This window comes from Lepidochelys kempii, chromosome 4 (genome assembly GCF_965140285.1).
Source record: "Lepidochelys kempii isolate rLepKem1 chromosome 4, rLepKem1.hap1, whole genome shotgun sequence".
Lineage (NCBI taxonomy): Eukaryota > Metazoa > Chordata > Testudines > Cheloniidae > Lepidochelys > Lepidochelys kempii.
The window spans coordinates 139105128-139121836 of record NC_136383.1 but is presented as its reverse complement, the minus strand read 5'-3'; the positions used below and the strand labels follow the sequence as shown (position 1 = coordinate 139121836).

General features: G+C 49.8%; 1 protein-coding gene across 4 annotated transcripts in view; it reads left to right on the top strand.

The window, feature by feature from the left end:
• Positions 1-16709, top strand: part of DYSF (dysferlin) — a 307503-nt gene that overhangs the window by 269675 nt on the left and 21119 nt on the right. For all 4 annotated transcript variants that reach the window (XM_073343024.2, XM_073343025.2, XM_073343023.2 and 1 more), the window contains one exon: positions 10028-10127. In XM_073343024.2, the coding sequence (XP_073199125.2) occupies positions 10028-10127 (100 nt within the window). The remainder of the gene's footprint in view (positions 1-10027; positions 10128-16709) is intronic.

Genomic DNA, 16709 nt, shown 5'->3' with positions numbered 1-16709 from the left:
ACTCCAATACTGAATTAATCCCCCCACAAGAGTTCTTGCCTCCATCACACTGCCCTTCCAGTAAGAACTTGGTCTCTGTGTGCATTCAGCCATTGGTCTCTCTGCCTAAGAAAGCTTATTGGGGTGTGGCCTTTGCCTAGATGTGAGCTAGATTAGGAGCCACTCTTCCAATTCCCTTCACAGGAAAATAACTTTCTGGAGTTAGATGGATTGGAGCCAGGGCTTTGGTGTGAAAGACTCCTTAGTTCCATTACCAATCCCCTGAGCTAGCCAGCCCCTCCACCCACCGCTTCAACCCCCCGTGAAGGTGCCCAGTTTCAATGCGAATCACTGGATACTTAAGATGATTGACAGAATCATACCTCTACCCATTTCACGCTTCATGTTAAACAAATCAAAAGTACAGTGTGTAGCACATTCAATTATCCCCTTTGAAAAAGCAAAGCCCCCCCAATAAACCCTTTAAGAAAATACATCCCACTGTGCCGATATTGATTCTCCTCCGACCACATGTCTGCCAACACTGTATCAGAAAATAAACAGCTTGTAAAATAGCTCTGTAGAGGCAAAAATAACGAATGAAAAGCCATGCTTTGTGTTTGCAGGACACATTCCACTCTTTCAATTTTTGATCTCGCCATGTGCTGTTTGAACTCCAGGTTCATTACTGCTGCTGTAAAAAGCCCATGCACTGATCTTTAAATACAGCCATAGAAAGCGGAATTTAAATCAAAATGGTCAGACAGCAAATTCTAAGCAGCTAAAAGCCACCTGCGCCCAGGCTTCCTGGAGGTGGCATTTGAGCTGAAAGTGCTGCAGAGAAGAGTGCCGGCACTGGCTTTCCACTCCTTTGTTTGTCCTGGAGCTACACGCTCTGTTAGTTAATCCACAAAGAACCTTGAGCTCCCCATTGAGAGATGGACCTCGGAATGCAAAATTCAGATCCGGATTGCAAATATTCACCCTAAAATTGAGGGAAAATCAAATGAAGAGGTTTGCATAAGGCTAGTCTCTGCTTGTAATAGCGTAATGAAACATCAAAGGTAGAGATGCATACAGGTCCGTTGAATCATCTTCCTCATTCCTCTGCCAATGCAAAATTGGTTCCTACAGACTTTCCTCCAGGGCTTTGGCTAGTTTTGTTTTAAACAATGAGCTTTCTGCTACTTCCCTTGGGAGTTTACTCCGCAGATTAATGGATCTCACCCATAGAAAATGTCCTAATACTCACCCTGCATGTTCTTCTTCTACTTCCCCTTCATTTTGTGTGATTCTTGATTTAGTTGGGGATTGGTCCTGCTTTGAGCAGGGGGTTGGACTAGATGACCTCCTGAGGTCCCTTCCAAACCTGATATTCTATGATTCCATGATTCTTCTATAGCAGTAGGCTCCGAAGACCTAGACAAGGGCTGGGTGCTATATAAACATATAAGGAGACACCACCCCTACTTCAATCTTATTTAAGATAAGACACAGGAAGTGGATATAACAAATGAGAGTGGGTAGTTGGGGTGGGAGCAGGTGGATAACAGTGCTAAGAATAAGTGGTTATGTAGGATACCCAGAGGCATGACTTGATGGTTGTGAGACATTTAAATGTAGGATGTGTATGTAAATTAATACACCCCCAGTTTAACAAAGTGCATCAGCACATGTTTAAGTCCCTGTTGAAGTCCTCTGCTTGAATGCTTTGCTAAATCAGGGCCCAGATATAGCAGCAAACTTGACCGGCTTTCTATGTAGCCATTATCAGTTGGCAGTTTCCTGTAGGCATCATGGTAGTGGTGGGTCTTAAGATGGATTTGAAGAGAAGCAGGGAGCAGCACTATGGACTAGTGGAAAAAGTGGGCAAGAAGGAGACTTACATCCAGAGGCTTGTTTTTTCCCCATGACTCCTAACTATACCCATGTCCAGCCCTCACCCTACCTCGCTTCCTTGTAAGTTGTTTTCACCAAGTAATTCCTGTCGATTCACTGCCATTTGTTGATGTCTTCCTGGTAGTGACCGCCCAGGAGTGTTGTGGGCCAGAACCTCTTCTGGGGTAACTTGGCCATTGCATTCCATGGACCTAAGCAGATGTATGCCAGCCTGGGGTCAGGGAGAAGAGCCAGAGACTCTGTGAAGTCCATTAGGGACTTTGCTGTTGCTATTGATTCTATGTGGGAGGTGCTCTGCATTATAAAATCCTAAGACAAATCAGTAGACAGGCAGATCTGGCTCAGTATGCTCATCACACATTCTTTGGAGTTTATCCCTTGAGTTATGCGGAGAGTTACCCATTTCCTTCCTCCTCATGAAAAATAACCAGAATTACAATTACTGCTGCTACAACACCATAGCTTTTTTCTCATGGTATATTGTGCTTTTCACCTTGAAAGATACCAAAGCTCCTTGAAGAACTTAGGTTCTGATCATACAAGGTGCTGAGCACCTTCTGTAGGATGCCAGGGAACCTCAGCTAACACTGGATTCATACATGGAGTGCCTGCAGGATCAGTGGCACATTCTTTAAAGCCCTTTCTTTTGAAAATGTTTGCATAGGGTCATGTAAATCATAGAATCATAGCAGATTAGGGTTGGAAGAGACCTCAGGAGGTGATCTAGTCCAACCCCCTACCCAAAGCAGGACCAACCCCAACTAAATCATCCCAGCCAGGGCTTTGTCAGGCCGGGCCTTAAAAAACTCATCAGATTTCTTCTGGCCCAATCCTCCAATTTGTCTAGGTCACTCAGGACCCTTTCCCTACCCTCGAGCGTATCTACTTCCCCTCCCCCCACCAGTTTAGTGTTATCTGTGAACTTGCTGAGGGTGCAATCCATCCCATCATCCAGATCATTAATAAAGATGTTAAACAAAACCAGCCCCAGGACCGAACCCTCGGGCACTCCACTTGATACCGGCTACCAACTAGACATCGAGCCGTTGATCACTACTCGTTGAGCCTGACAATCTAGCGTGCTTTCTAGCCAACTTTTCTTTCTTCTCATGATTAGAGCTGGATGGAAAATCCAAGTTTATTCCTGCAACATAGTGTGCCCAAAACATTTTTGTTTGATATTTTTAGTGGAAAATTTTGATTTTTTTCAGTTGAAGAAAATTCAAACTGAATTTTACATTTTGTTGAAATTTTCATTTCATTTTGGCTATCAAAAACTGGGATAAAAAACAGTAATTGATTTTCAGTATGGAGATTTCCCCCCTTCCTTTTCCTGCTTTCCTCTCTTCTTTTACAATGGAAAAAAATAAGGGGAATGTAAAATACAGGAGACAAAGATGAGATGGTGGAACCTGAAAACTGAATATATTTTGGTTTTTGAAAAATGAAATGAAAATTTCAACTTGAAACAAAAAAATTCAGTTTGTTTCCATTGGAAAAATCAAAATTTTAATCAAATCTAACATTTCCATGTTGATGAAAAATATTTCAGTTGAAAAATTTCAACCAGCTCTATTTCTGATTATTGATTGTATTAATAATAAAAGAAACAAACATATACAGAAATGGATAACATAGCAAGAAAATGGAAGGCAAAAATGGGTGAACCGAAATGCCTGGCAATGTACGAGGAATATGATGTGCTAGACATTACTGAAAGATAGTGGAATAACAAAAGTCAACAAACACTCTGGTACCTGGCTATAAATTATATAGAAAGGACAGATTGTAAAGACTGAGGAATTAGCACTATGCCAAATACATTCCATAGACTGCAGTGAGACACAATTCCAGAGTAGAGAGCACCATGCCATAGGGTCTGGAGAAGGGGTGAGCAAACCGAGGGCCACATCTGAGTGGGGAAATTGTATGCAGGGCTATGAATCAGGGCTGGGGCAGAAGATTGTGGTGTGGGAGGGAGTGCAGGAGCAGGGTCTTGGGGTGCAGGAGGGAGCTCCGGATAGGGGGTTTGGGTACAGGAGGGGTGAGGCAGGGGGTTCAAGGCAGGGGGTTTGGGGGCTCAGGGCACGGGGTTGGGGTGTGGGGTGCAGGAGGGGTTTGGGGTGTGGGCTCCGGCCCGGCGCCACTTACCTCGAGCAGTTCCGCGGTGGCAGCGGCGCGCAGCGGGGCTAAGGCAGGCTCCCTGCCTGCCCTGGCCCTGCGCCACTCATGGATGTGGCCAGCATGTCCAGCAGTGGCTCCTGGGGGTGGGGTGGGGCAGGCGGCTCTGCCGCGCACTCCCCTTGCCTGTGGGTACCACCCCCGCAGCTCCCATTGGCTGCGGTTCCCTGTTCCCGGCCAATGGAGCCCTCTGCCTGCCCCCTCCCCCAGGGGCCGCAGGGATGTGGTGCCGGCCACTTCCGGGAGCGGCGCAGGGCCAGGGCAGGCAGGGAGCCTTTCTTAGCCCTGCTGCACCATGGGGCTGGCAATCCCGTGGGCCAGATTGAAAGCCCTGATGGGCAGGATCTGGCCCATGGGCCATAGTTTGCCCTCCCCTGGTCTGGAGAATAAAAATCCCAAGTCTATAATTATTATTAATAATAAATAATTTATTTAACATTTAGAGAGTGATGACAACTACAGCCTTCCATTAGCTCTTGGCTCCATTGTGCTAGGCACTGCACAGTCATATAGTAGTAACAGTATATTACTCATAGGGTTAAGGTGCCAGCCTCCTGATCAGTGAAAGGACTCTGAGGATAGAATTTTAATGGAGACTGTTGCTACCAATCCCAAGAATTAAAAATTATGCCAGTTCCCCCCCAAAATCACGAGATTGGCTTAAAAATCAAGAGAATTTAAAAATAAGAAATGTTGGGTTCTTTTCATCTGCCTTCTAATTTTTGAGCCTGAAGAGGTCACATTTCCAAGCTTTTGTTTGTTACCAGGAAGGCTAGAAACTGAATTTTTGTTCAAAGTGAATACTGAGACTCTATTGCAGTCACCTGACTCCAAGAGCTGGGGCTTGAAGAAAAACACCAAGGATTGTGAAAGGCTGGATAAAATTGTGAGAGTTGGCAAAAGTAGTCAGAGCTCAAAGAGGCAACATAGTCAAATGAAATAGTAATAATGGATGATTTCAGCTGCCTACTTATTATAAATAGATGAAATGTCCTAATGGGACAAAGTTCAGAGAAGCTGTTTCTTGACACCTTGAAGGATTGCTCCTTGGAACAGTTAGTTCTAGTTGTCACAAGAGGAGGGGCTCAACTGCCACAAGAAAAAGCGGACAGCCAACCACCAATGAGATGCTCCAGGGCCTCTCGCCCAGCCACAGGGTCCCCCTCTGGAGCAGCCAGGAGGAACAAATGCAGGCTATGGGGCCAAAAAAGAAGCTCTTTCCTCCAGACACAGGCTGAAACAAGCCAGACTTTCTTCAAAGATACCGAGTGGAAACCAGCAGTTCAGGGTCACAATGCCCCAGAGAAAATGCTCTTGACTTTGTATTCCGTAGAACATAAACAGCCCAGAAGAATTGCAGCTCTGTCAACACTTTGCTAGCGATAGAAACAATTTCTTATGCCTCCTTCCTGTATTATTCACAATCATAAAACATTTACACACCGCCCCCTCTCCAAACCACTGCAAAACAAAACCGACAATAATTCACCTCCTTTTCCCTCCCGGGCTTGCAAAATTGTTGCAAAGGGTAATTTTATGGTGCACCTTCGTAGCAAGGTTTAATCATCGAGGCAAATTTCTCGCTGCTTCGAAATAGACCATAAACTTAGCTATGCATCGAATTCCTCCCCTTTCCCCTCCACCTGATCCCTTTTCACAACCTAGTTTCCAGATTTGCTCTGCAGTGTCTCTTGGTTCACATGGCTCCTAGGAGGAGAGTTCTCCTGCTGGCCAAGCCACGCTGACAGTATTTTTCCACAAGAAAGGCCAAGCTGTACCGATTGTGCAAACTGTGTGCTGTATCTGAATCCGCCAAACGCCTCATCCTGCGTGAGTCATCCTTAGTCAGGCAGAGAGCCTCACTGAAGGCAGGGTTGATCAGCTGAGTAAAAGCTGCAGTGTTGGACGGTGAATGTGCTTATTGCAGACTAAAAGTTGAGGACCGGATTCTGATACCCTGGCTGAGCAGTAACTGAGTACATGAGCAACCCCATTGTGCCAGTTTCTGCTGCCCAGACTCAGTAGCATCGTATTCCACATGTTATTATTGGCATTAGGGTAGCAATGAGAGGCTGAGATCAGGGCCCCATTACAGTCCCTGCCCAGAGGAGCTACAGTCTAAATCAGCAAAGGGTTTGGGGGTGGGGGGAAGCAGAGATAGAGAGGAGATCTTGTCGAGGTTACACAGCTGCTTAGGAGTAGAGGCCAGGTCTACCAACACCCAAGTCAGTGCCCTGCTGCCAGTCCAGGCTGCCTTCCGTTTTCCATACGGTTGAGTTCGATGGGTCTATGTGAGTTCGATGGTGCCGCTCATGTAGTCGCTCTGTGCCATTGGGAGAGGGCTCTCCCGCCCACAGAATAAAACCAGCTCAACGAGCAGCAGTAGCTGTGTGGGCAGGAGACGCTCTCCCACCGACATAGCACTGTCCACACCTGCGCTTCCGCCGGTGTCGCTCAGGAATGTGGGTTTTTTCACACCCTTGAGTGACGTAAGTTACACTGACAGAAGTGGGAGTGTAGACAAGGCCTACGTATGAATAAGGCCATTAGAATCAAGCCCACTGAAATCAAAATGGAGCGTGAGTTAGCGTGGCGGGACTTGGCTCAGACAAGGGGCCCCAGCATTCGGCTTGCTGCGAATTCTTCGTCTCACCCCATGAATTGCGAATAGATTCTACATTTCATCCCTGTTCCCAACATCATGTTTTCGGTGGCAAAAAGTATGGACTCGGCTGATGAAAGTCAATTAAATGCCACGTGCTTTTCACTGTGGGAGACACTGTGAAATTGAACATACAGCGATATCTTCGGCTTCTATGATATGTTCACCCTCAGAGCCAGTTAGCCTCGTTGTCGGTCCCTCAGACTCTAAGTCTCTGCCCCTCTTGGCAGGAGCTCCGCCTCCTTTCTTCTGGTGAGCAAAAGGAGGCCACTCCTACCTCCAGCATTTAAAGGGGCAGGTCAGCATTTTGAAACTCAGGTCCCTTAAAGTTAGGCCCTTCCCGTAACTGGGAGTTGCAGGTACTCAGATCGTCCGAAAATGGGGTTGCATAGTCTAGGTACCTAAAATACGGATTTGGGTGGCTCACTTTAAGACATCCACGTTTTAACCATATCTCTTTTGTAAGTTGACTTTCTATATCCATAACACTTCCCAGGGGACCCTCTTCTGTGGTTTCCCCCTTGGGTAGCTAACAGTCCCTCTACAGGGTAGGACATAATCAAAACGTAGGAAAGGGAAGACTCAAGACGCCAGTCCTTTTTAGCAGTTTTAATTTAGAATAATTTATTACTTGGGAAAATGACTCCCCTCTCCCACCCCCTTGAAAAAACACCAGTTTCTCGGAGGAAGAGGTGAAAAAATTGCAGTTTCCATTTATTATTTTATAATTTTTCTGGATCCTAAAATATTTAAGATGCATAAATAAAACACCCCATTTCAAAACCGTCAATGTGTTTTTACAAAGTGAGCAGAGGATTGGAGATAAATTGAAATACAACCTTCCAGAGGGATCTCTTAAATTAAACCAGTTTCAATGGGGTTTAAATATTCCCCTCCCCCCACCATCGCCCCATGTCAATTATTTATGTTTTTATGGAGTCTGACACATTCTTTTTTCTTATATTGCTTGATATAATGAATACAAGGTTTGTAGCTCCAGTGGTGAATTTATGGCGGGGAGAATGTATCATGAATAATTCCCACATTTCCTGGTTTTAATTAAATCAAGTTTCATTTATGATAGTGCCATGTTGACACAGGATGGTGTGAAGCCTTGCCTACGGGATGCACCATGGCTCTTAATGAGAACATTCAACAGAGATAGTGGTCCTGACCCTGCGTCCCCATGTGAGCAATACTCCATTGACTAGATCCAGGAATTATGAAGCCTTCACTGTGCACGAATCTCCATCTCTCTCTACCGAAGCACCTCACTCCTAATCTGCAGGCACTTTCTAATAGCATAGTACCAGGTCCTTTTAGAGACGACACTGACCAATTGTACCAAATTAAGTGGCAGTTTTTTTGACGTGGGCCAATATCTATGATAAACTAGATGATGCCACCACAAGCTCAGTTTCACTTGGAGCGTACACAGGATGTGAACCCAAGTTTCCAGAGGGAAGATTTGCAAAGAGCAAAGCTGTCTGATGGTGAATGGAGGGAGAGCACCATATCTAATGGAAAGTGCAGGGAACATTTAGATGGTCACAATGCAATTTCTTACATCAGCATATGGCCAGACCACCAGGACTGACATCCCAGCTCTTGCAAAAAGGGCCAGGGGATCTTTAATGACTCGGTGTTCAAGGCCTAAGACTCTTCCGGTGGGACCATTGCTGGAATATTAGTGGGACTGTCATGGGGTCACTCACCACCTGGTGCCTCCTGCTGGGCATTTTGGGAACTAGCTCAGTCCCAGCGGGTGCACCCTCAGGTGGTGGTGGCTCCCGTCCTTGCCTCCGCCTGCAGACCCATTATGGCTCCTTCCTCTGAGCATCTGTTTCATGGCACAGCCCTGCGGCCGGGTCACCATCCGGTTTCCCCCACTTCCAGGGGACTCCTCCACCAAGAGTCCAGCCACTCCTCGCAGCGACTTGGCAGTACACAGCTGGGCCGCTCCTTCAGCGGCTAGTGGGGGGGCCCAGGCCCACCCACTACTCTGGGCCCCGGCCCAGGGATCATATAAACAGCAGCTTCCTGCTGCCTCTTCCTTCCAGCCCACTGTCTCTATTCCCTGGGCCACTTCCCCGCAGCCTCAGCTCCTTCTGCTTCTGCCTCTGGCTCCAGCTCCTTTGCCCTCTTCCCAGGGCCTTGAGCCTGTAAGTCTTGGCAGCCCATCAGGAGCTCTCCCTAGCTTTCCCCGGTCCCTGCTAGCCTCTGCCCTTCCCCAGGTGCTGGTCTCTCTGTAGTCCCCTAGGAAGTCATTCTTCTCCCTAGGGCTCCCTACAGCAGACTCCCTCACTCTGGTCTGCAACTTCCTTTTATATGGGCCAGCGGGGCCCTGATTGGCTGTTTCCCCTGCAGCCACTCCTTTGGCTGCCTGCCGCTCAGCTGGTTTTAACCCTCTCAGGGCCGGTGCGGGGTAGGCCCCCTGTGACAGGGACCAAGACTCATCTGGTGGGACCATTACTGGAATACTGTATCCAGTTCTGTGGTTCACACTTCAAAAGATGATGAAAAATTGGAAGGGTTCAGAAAAAAATCACAAGAATGATTCGAGATCTGAAAATCGTGCCTTCCAGTGAGAGAAACTGAAGAAACTCAATCAATTTAGTTTATGAAAGAAAAGTTTAAGAGGTAACTTGATCAAAGTCTGTATGTATCTGTATGTGGAAGAGATTTCTTACAGTAGATGGCTCTTTAATCTAGCAGTAAAAGGCAGAATGAGATCCAATGACTGGAAGCAGAAGGGAAACAAATTCAGACTAGAAATAAGGCATACATTGTAAACATGGATGGTAATTTGGAATTTGGGATGTGGTGGGGTTCTCCATCACATGCAGCCATTCAGTCAAGACTAGATATCTTTCTAACAGATCTCCCATAGCCCAAACAGAAATTGTGGTCTTGATGCAGGAATTGCAGGGTGAGGTCCTCTGGCCTCTGTTACGCAGGAGTTCGGACTGGATGATTATGATTGGTTCTTGTGGCCTTAAAATGTATGCATTGAAAAGAGAGATCCTTCAGCAGCATGGTACCTGTTACCACCCTTCGGGGTCATTGGCCCTGGGTGCTCTAGGCAGCAGGAGACACCTACACCACCACTGAATGTCTCCCATCCATGCTTTGGCTAAGGCCAGTGTTTATAACATGTGAGAACTAATGAGATTACAGTCTGTGGTAGCATGGCTGCGTGCACTGAAGGAGCTAAAGACACACAATGTCTGAAATGACGATTGCCCCTGTATTCCTCTTTCTGCTCAACATATTTTCTGGTTTGTTTCCTTTCCCCTGTGATCACAGGAGCACTTCTGGAGCTTGGACAAGACGGATAATAAAGTCCCACCTCAGCTTATCCTCCAGATCTGGGACAATGACAAATTCTCTTTTGATGACTACTTGGGTAAGTTGGGACGTGTCCCTAGTTCAAAGAACTGATTTCTCAGGTTGCTGTCAATTCTGAAAAATATATAAAAAAAAAATCGAGTCGACCTGAGAAGTAATTTTTAGAACATTTTTGGCAAATAGAAAAGTAAAAAAAAAATCCTTTTGAGTAGAACAAAATGTTTTGTTGGACTCAACACTAAACATTCCACGTTGATTTAGTTTGATTTTTTTTAACTTTAAAAAAACCAAATGAAATTTCTGTACAAGTCATTTTGAAGTGAAAAATTGAAACTTTTTTTCAGAAGTTTTTTTGGTTTCGCTATGAACCACTCGGTGAAGCCATCAGACATCTGAGAAATGTTTTGGTGTCTCAGAATTTGCGTTTTTCGCTGATAAAAAGTTTCAGGCAATGAATGTCACGCCCAGTACTGAAATAGAGAGAGAGAGAGCAAGCTATGGCCCTAGAGATCAAATAACTGTGGAATCCTTTGGATTACAGGAAAGTCTAGTGGGTCATTGGCAGCATAGTTCAGATCCCTGTATCACAGCAGGACTGATGCAATCCCTAAGTGATAGGTCTCCGATCTCCACCTTCAGTGCACCAGGCCCTCAGCTGGTATAAATTAGTAGTAGTTCCAATGACTTCTGTAGAGCTGCTCTGATTTACATGAGCTCTGGTTCTATCCCAGTACCTCCATTAATGCTGATTTCACAAACCTTGGTACCTGCCCCATCATCTTCAATATTCTTAAGAGTTTAAACAGTTTTTCGTAGGATTCCACCTTGATGCAGCTTTCCATAAGCCCAGAGCATCTTGTTTTGTCTTCAGTAATGAGTGAGAATTGGCTTCAAACCTCTTTCTAACACCCTTTTAATATCCTGTATTTGTAGTCACTTTTCATGTTTCCCCTCCGCCTTTTCTCCTCCAGAACAAACATGCCCGGCCTTTCAGCCCATGCCAAGGTAGATAAACTGAATTCCATGCAGTTTGCTACACGTGAGTCTTTAAGACAAGACTTAAATTACCAAGGTCCAGTCTGTTCTGCATGGACATTAAAGATCCAGTGGCATTTTGTGTAAGAATGCAGGAGCTTGGCTTCCTTGGCCAAAATCCCGCCCGCTCTGTTTTGTGCAGTTTGCTGGGCGTTCTACCCCAGAAGTGGCTGCACGGGATGTATATAGTTTGTGAAGTGCTTTGGGCTGTTTCAGGTGCCATAGAAATGTGAGGTGTTCCATCTTCTGATCTCTTCAGGGCATTTTAATTTCTAAACCTTTCTGATCTCTCTTCTCCAAACTCTCTGTGATTTGACTGCTCTGCATTGAAATGTGTTGCCCAAAACTAACCTCACTCTTCAGCTCAGCCCTGCTGCATGTTGCAGTGAGTTTTCTGGCCATTCTTTTGATTTCTGAATACAATGTGTGCGGGTGATGATCAGTGTGGCCTGGTCTCCCAAATGTATGGAGTGAAGTGACTTTGGCCCCCTGCTGCAGAAGCTTTGTCCCATCAGTTCTCCCCCAACATCAGTTCATCCCCACACCCCCCAGCTTCCCCATCAGTTCTCTGCATCACTGTGCCGCCTCCATCACTTCTCCCTCCCCCCCAGCAGTCCAGACACGCTCTGCCCCCAGAGGGAGGCAGCCAATCTCAGAGGGGGTTTTCCCCCAGGCAGGGCTGAAATTTGGGAGAGAGTCTTTGTGTCCGTGTATTTATCAGTCTGGCTGGAGGTCCATGTTTCTGTCTCCCTTCGTGTGCGCTGGAGTGAGCAGGTGGATTTATCTGCATGTCCACATGGCCCATTGTTGTCCAGGGTATGAATAGGCAGTTGCCTCTGCACCGCAGAATTGTTTAGTGGCTGTTTATTAGGTGCCTGACTCAGGGTTGGAGGAGGGATGTTTTCTAGTTTGCTTAAAATGGGGGCTGGGACACAATGCACCCCATAGGTCTGATGCAGCCCCCAGCTTTCTGTGCTGCAGTCACTGTTGTTAACACAGAGGGGCAGATGGGGGAGACTCCACATCTAACATGCAGTGCTCCCCCGGAACACAACAGTATCCAGGGTCTGTCTTCACTAAAGAGTTAATGCGCAGATGGGGGAGACTCCACATCTAACATGCAGTGCTCCCCCGGAACACAACCGTATCCAGGGTCTGTCTTCACTAAAGAGTTAATGCGGGGTCTTGGGTGTTCCCCTCGCCCCTTCCCATCCACACCCCCAACCCTCTGACCCTGGTGAAGAGCTGCTTTTCACTTGGCTAGCTGGCCCAGCTGGGCACGTGGGTCACAGCCTGTGTCCCACTCAGCAGTATGGACCCAGGCTACAGTACGTGAGTGCTGATAGTTCTCTAGCGCCTTCCCACCCTTCCCCCTGTGTGTCCACAAACGCAGACCAGGGCTCTCAGAGTTCACGGGGAAAGACTTAGAGTGGCTGAGGTCACGGCAGCACAAAGCACTATGGGATATGCCTCTGAAGTCCTAGTGGACCCCACGAGGGAGAGCGGCACCAGTGAGGGCTTTGCAAGGTGGCTGCATATGTTAGAGAGTGCGCATGCAATCTTCTCCACTGAATGCAAATTAGAGGTGGTCCCCATGCAAGCGGCCTGGTGCCAGTGTGACCCTCTCTCTGGGCACTTGTGAATGAAAACACCGATAATTCCCAGCTCCGACCCTGCCCTGCATCGTCTGCACAGGGTTAATGCAGGAGCAGCTGGAGGCGCTGCCTGGGAAATAGGCCGTTTTCCTGCTAGGTTTGCTCCTCCTGAGGGATCAGGCTCCCTCAGTCTCTACTAATGAAATCCCCAGGTGTCTTCCTTCACTCAGTGCGCTCAGGGCTCAGCTGGCCCAAGCCCTGGAGGTGGCGGGACGGATCCTGAGTGGGTGTAAATGGGGACGCTGCCACTGACGTCCATTTGCCCCAGCTCTGGACTGGGCCCAGCATGGCCACTGCTGTCCCCCAAAGGGAACTGCATGGCACCTCAGCACCAGCCCTTCCCATCCCCCGCCGAGCCTCATCCCTGACCTGCAGGGACCTCACTAGGGTGACCTGGTGTCCGGTTTTCGACTGGAACGCCCCATCGAAAAGGGACCCTGGCGGCTCCGGCCAGCACCACCAACTGGGCCATTAAAAGTCCAGTCAGCAGTGCTGCAGGGCTAAGGCAGGCTAGTTCTGGCACTGCACTGCGCCCCGGAAGCAGCCAGCAAGTCCGGCTCCTATGCGGGGGAGACACGATGCTCCGCGCGCTGCCCCCGCCCAGAGCACCAGCTCCACACGCCCACTGCCCGGGAATCGCGGCCAATGGGAGCTGCAGGGGCGGTGCCTGAGGGTGAGAGGCGTGCACGGAGCCTCCTGGCCCCTCCGCCTAGTAGCTGGACCTGCTGGTTGCAGCACAGTGCCGGGACAGGCAGGAAGCCTGCCTTAGCCCTACAGCATTGCTGACTGGGAGCCTTCTGAGGTAAGCCTGCACCCCCACCCCGAGTCCCAACCCCCTGCCCCAGCCCTGAGCCCCCCCCAAACTCACAGCCCCTTTGTGTACCCCAAGCCCCTCATCCCCAGCCCCACCCCAAAGACCACACCCCCAGCTGGAGCCCTCATCCCCCCTGCACCCCAACCCCCTGCCTCAACCTGCACCCCCCTCCTGCACCCTGAACCCTTCAGTCCCACCCCAGAACCCGCACCCCCAGATGGAGCCTGCATCCCAATCCCCAGCCCAGAGCCCCCTCCTGCACCCCAAACCCCTCTTCCCCAGCCCCACCCCAGAGCCCACAGCCCCAGTTAGAGCTGTCACCCTCTCCTGCATCCCAACTCCCTGCCGCAGCCCAGTGAAGGTGAGTGAGGGTTGGGGAGAGTGAGCCACCGAGGGAGAGCGAATGTAGTGAGTGGGGGGCAGGGCCTCGGGGAAGTGGCGTGGCAGGGGGCGTTGCCTCGAGGAAGGGGCGGGGCTAGGGTGTTCAGTTTTGTGCAATTTGAAAGTTGGCAACCCTAGACCTCACCCTGACAGGGGAGGGGGTGAGTCCAGCGGGGCTAGGGCTGGAAGCCAGGTTGGGGCGAAGTCAGAACCTCCAATCCCTACATGCATTTCAGATCCCTCTCTGATTGGCTGCCTTTCCTATTGCCCTGTCTCCCAGGAAGAGCAGCCAATGAGAACTGCTGCTGGAAGCTGGCAGGGCTCTCTCCCCTACTCTTAGGAGCCCACGCTGCTTTCACAGGAGGGGAGGGGGGAGCAGAGACCCCAGCAGCTCAGGGCGGCTCCACCACTTGTCCCCCGACCCCTGTGAGCAATGGGGACCGGATGGTACAACCCCATATCCTTCCCCTCCCCCTGCAACACCTGGCCTGGGAGAGGGAGGGAAGGGGCTCTGCTGCAGTCCCCAGGGCTTGGAAGGAGGAGGGTGAAAAACTGGGAGCTGCAGGAGAAGCTGGGCTCCGGCTGGGGAGCAGAACTGAGTGCTGAACTTGGGATGGGCAATGTGGGGTGAGAGCTCCTGCAAGTGGGGCCCAAAATCCCATGCTGGGGGCAGGGGCTGTTAAAAATTCCAAAGGCCAAAACTACATAGTTAGGTTGTGTTTTCAAAACTTCACATGCTTTTGAGCCAATCACCTGGTTTTGGGGTCTGTCTCGTGGTGTTTGAGCTGCCGGGGTTGGCCAGGCTGCCCTAGGGAGACTCTGTCCCTTTAACATGCAGGAGGCTACAAGTCCCAGTGCCCAGTGGGTGCCGGACAGGATGAGACTGGTGGCCACTGGGGGTCGGGGGGCAGAGTACCCGGGCTGCGGTGAACGGGGAAGGTGGTTCTCCCGAAGGGCTCGATTCTGCCTCTCTTACCCAGCTACAGCATCCACAGGGCGGGGCTCACAAGCCGCTTCTCCCGGGGCCAGCGGCGGCTGCCCTTTTTCCCCTGGCTCATTTGTGCGGGTTCCTGCGGGTTCTTGTCATGATGCTGTCGAGCTGGTCAGTGCAGGGACAGGCTCGGCGTCCCGGGCATGCTGAGCTTGGTGTGAGGAAGGGGATGGAGCTACTTCTGGGCCCGAGAGTGCTCCTCGTCCACCTCCCCTTCCCCCCCCTTCCTCACTCCTGTACCGAGCTGACCAGCTAAGGGCCACCTGGAACCTCCCGCAGGGACAGGTGGTCGGGGAAACACCTCTGGGGTTTCTCCACCATGGATGCAGCGTGGGGTTGCTGGGCCTGTCCTGCGGGGCTTCGGTCTCGTGGGGTCAGACTCAGTCAATGGCACGTAGGCTCCCGGCGGCCTGCGTGTTGGCTCTCGAGGGTAACGCACTGCGCGTGCGCGTGTGTTCGAGTGCAGAGCCCACGTGCTGACATTCCGGTCCCTGCGGTGTAATCCTCACTACTGCGCCCGTCAGGGCCTTAGAGGGGTGACTCATGGCCATGGTGGAGCCGTCGGTCCACCCGCCGGAGTATCATGGCCAGCAGTTGTAAAGTGACGGGCCTCAACTGTGCTGCCAGCGGAGGGCGCCCCCAGATTTCGCTGGAGCCAGTTAGGGGAACTCCCTCCTTCACTCTACTGTCGGGCCTGGTCCGCCCTGGGCAACGGACCTGAGCGAAAACTGCTGCTCCCCACCCCAATGCCACAAGTCCTCCTTTCCTTTTTATAGAGGGAAGGGTAGCATAAAATCCCTCCTTGGCAGTTGTACTGGATCTCCTTACCTGTAAAGGGTTAAGCAGTTCAAATAACCTAGTTGGTGGAAAACAGTGTTAGTAACTGGGGGAGAAAAGAACACATGGGCCAAAATCATCTCACTCAAATTTGGAAGAGCTGGCAACACTGAATTACACATGCATGGTGGGGCGGGATCAAAAAAGAAAAAAGACCGACCAAAGAAGTCCATATTAAATTTTTTTTTTAAATCTCATAATTTTTGGAGTTGACTCATGATTTGTGAGCCTTTGGGGGACTGTGCTTGGCTTCTCTGCTGGGGGCATGTGTGTCTCCACACACTGCAGATGGAGGGATGTGTTGTTTTGTGACAGGAACACCCAATCCTAACTAGGAGATTTTTGGTCCTGCTCTCGCTCGTGCCTGATGGAGCCGAGCCCAACCCCCAACAATGTAAATAATTAATTTGGAGCCCCCGCATCTGACCCTCCTCCAGCCCTGCAAATGTATTTGCCCCCCCAAGTCTCACATTTCGCAGGAACCTGCACAAATGAGCCAGGTGAAAAAAGGCAGCCGCCCGCTGGCCCAGGGAGAAGGGGCTTGTGAGTCCCACCCACTGGATGCTGTAGCTGGGTAAGAGAGGCAGGCTCGAGCCCTGTGGGAGAACCACCTTCCCCATTCACCGCAGCCCGGGTACTCTGCCCCCCGACCCTCAGTTGCCACCAGTCCCATCATACCCTGCACCCACTGGGACTTGTAGCCTCCGCTGCATGTTAAAGGGATGGAGTCTCCCTGAAGCAGCTTTTGGCCAACCACCATGGTTCAAACACCACAAGACAAATCCAAAAAGCCGAAGATTAAACGTGTACACGCTGTGATTTTGGTCTGGTTTTTGATTTTTGCACTCCCTTGACTCCCCCCTCTGAGTTGTTTGTGTGTGAGAGAGAGACAATTAGTGTTGCCAATACTTCAAAATTTCTTAAAGT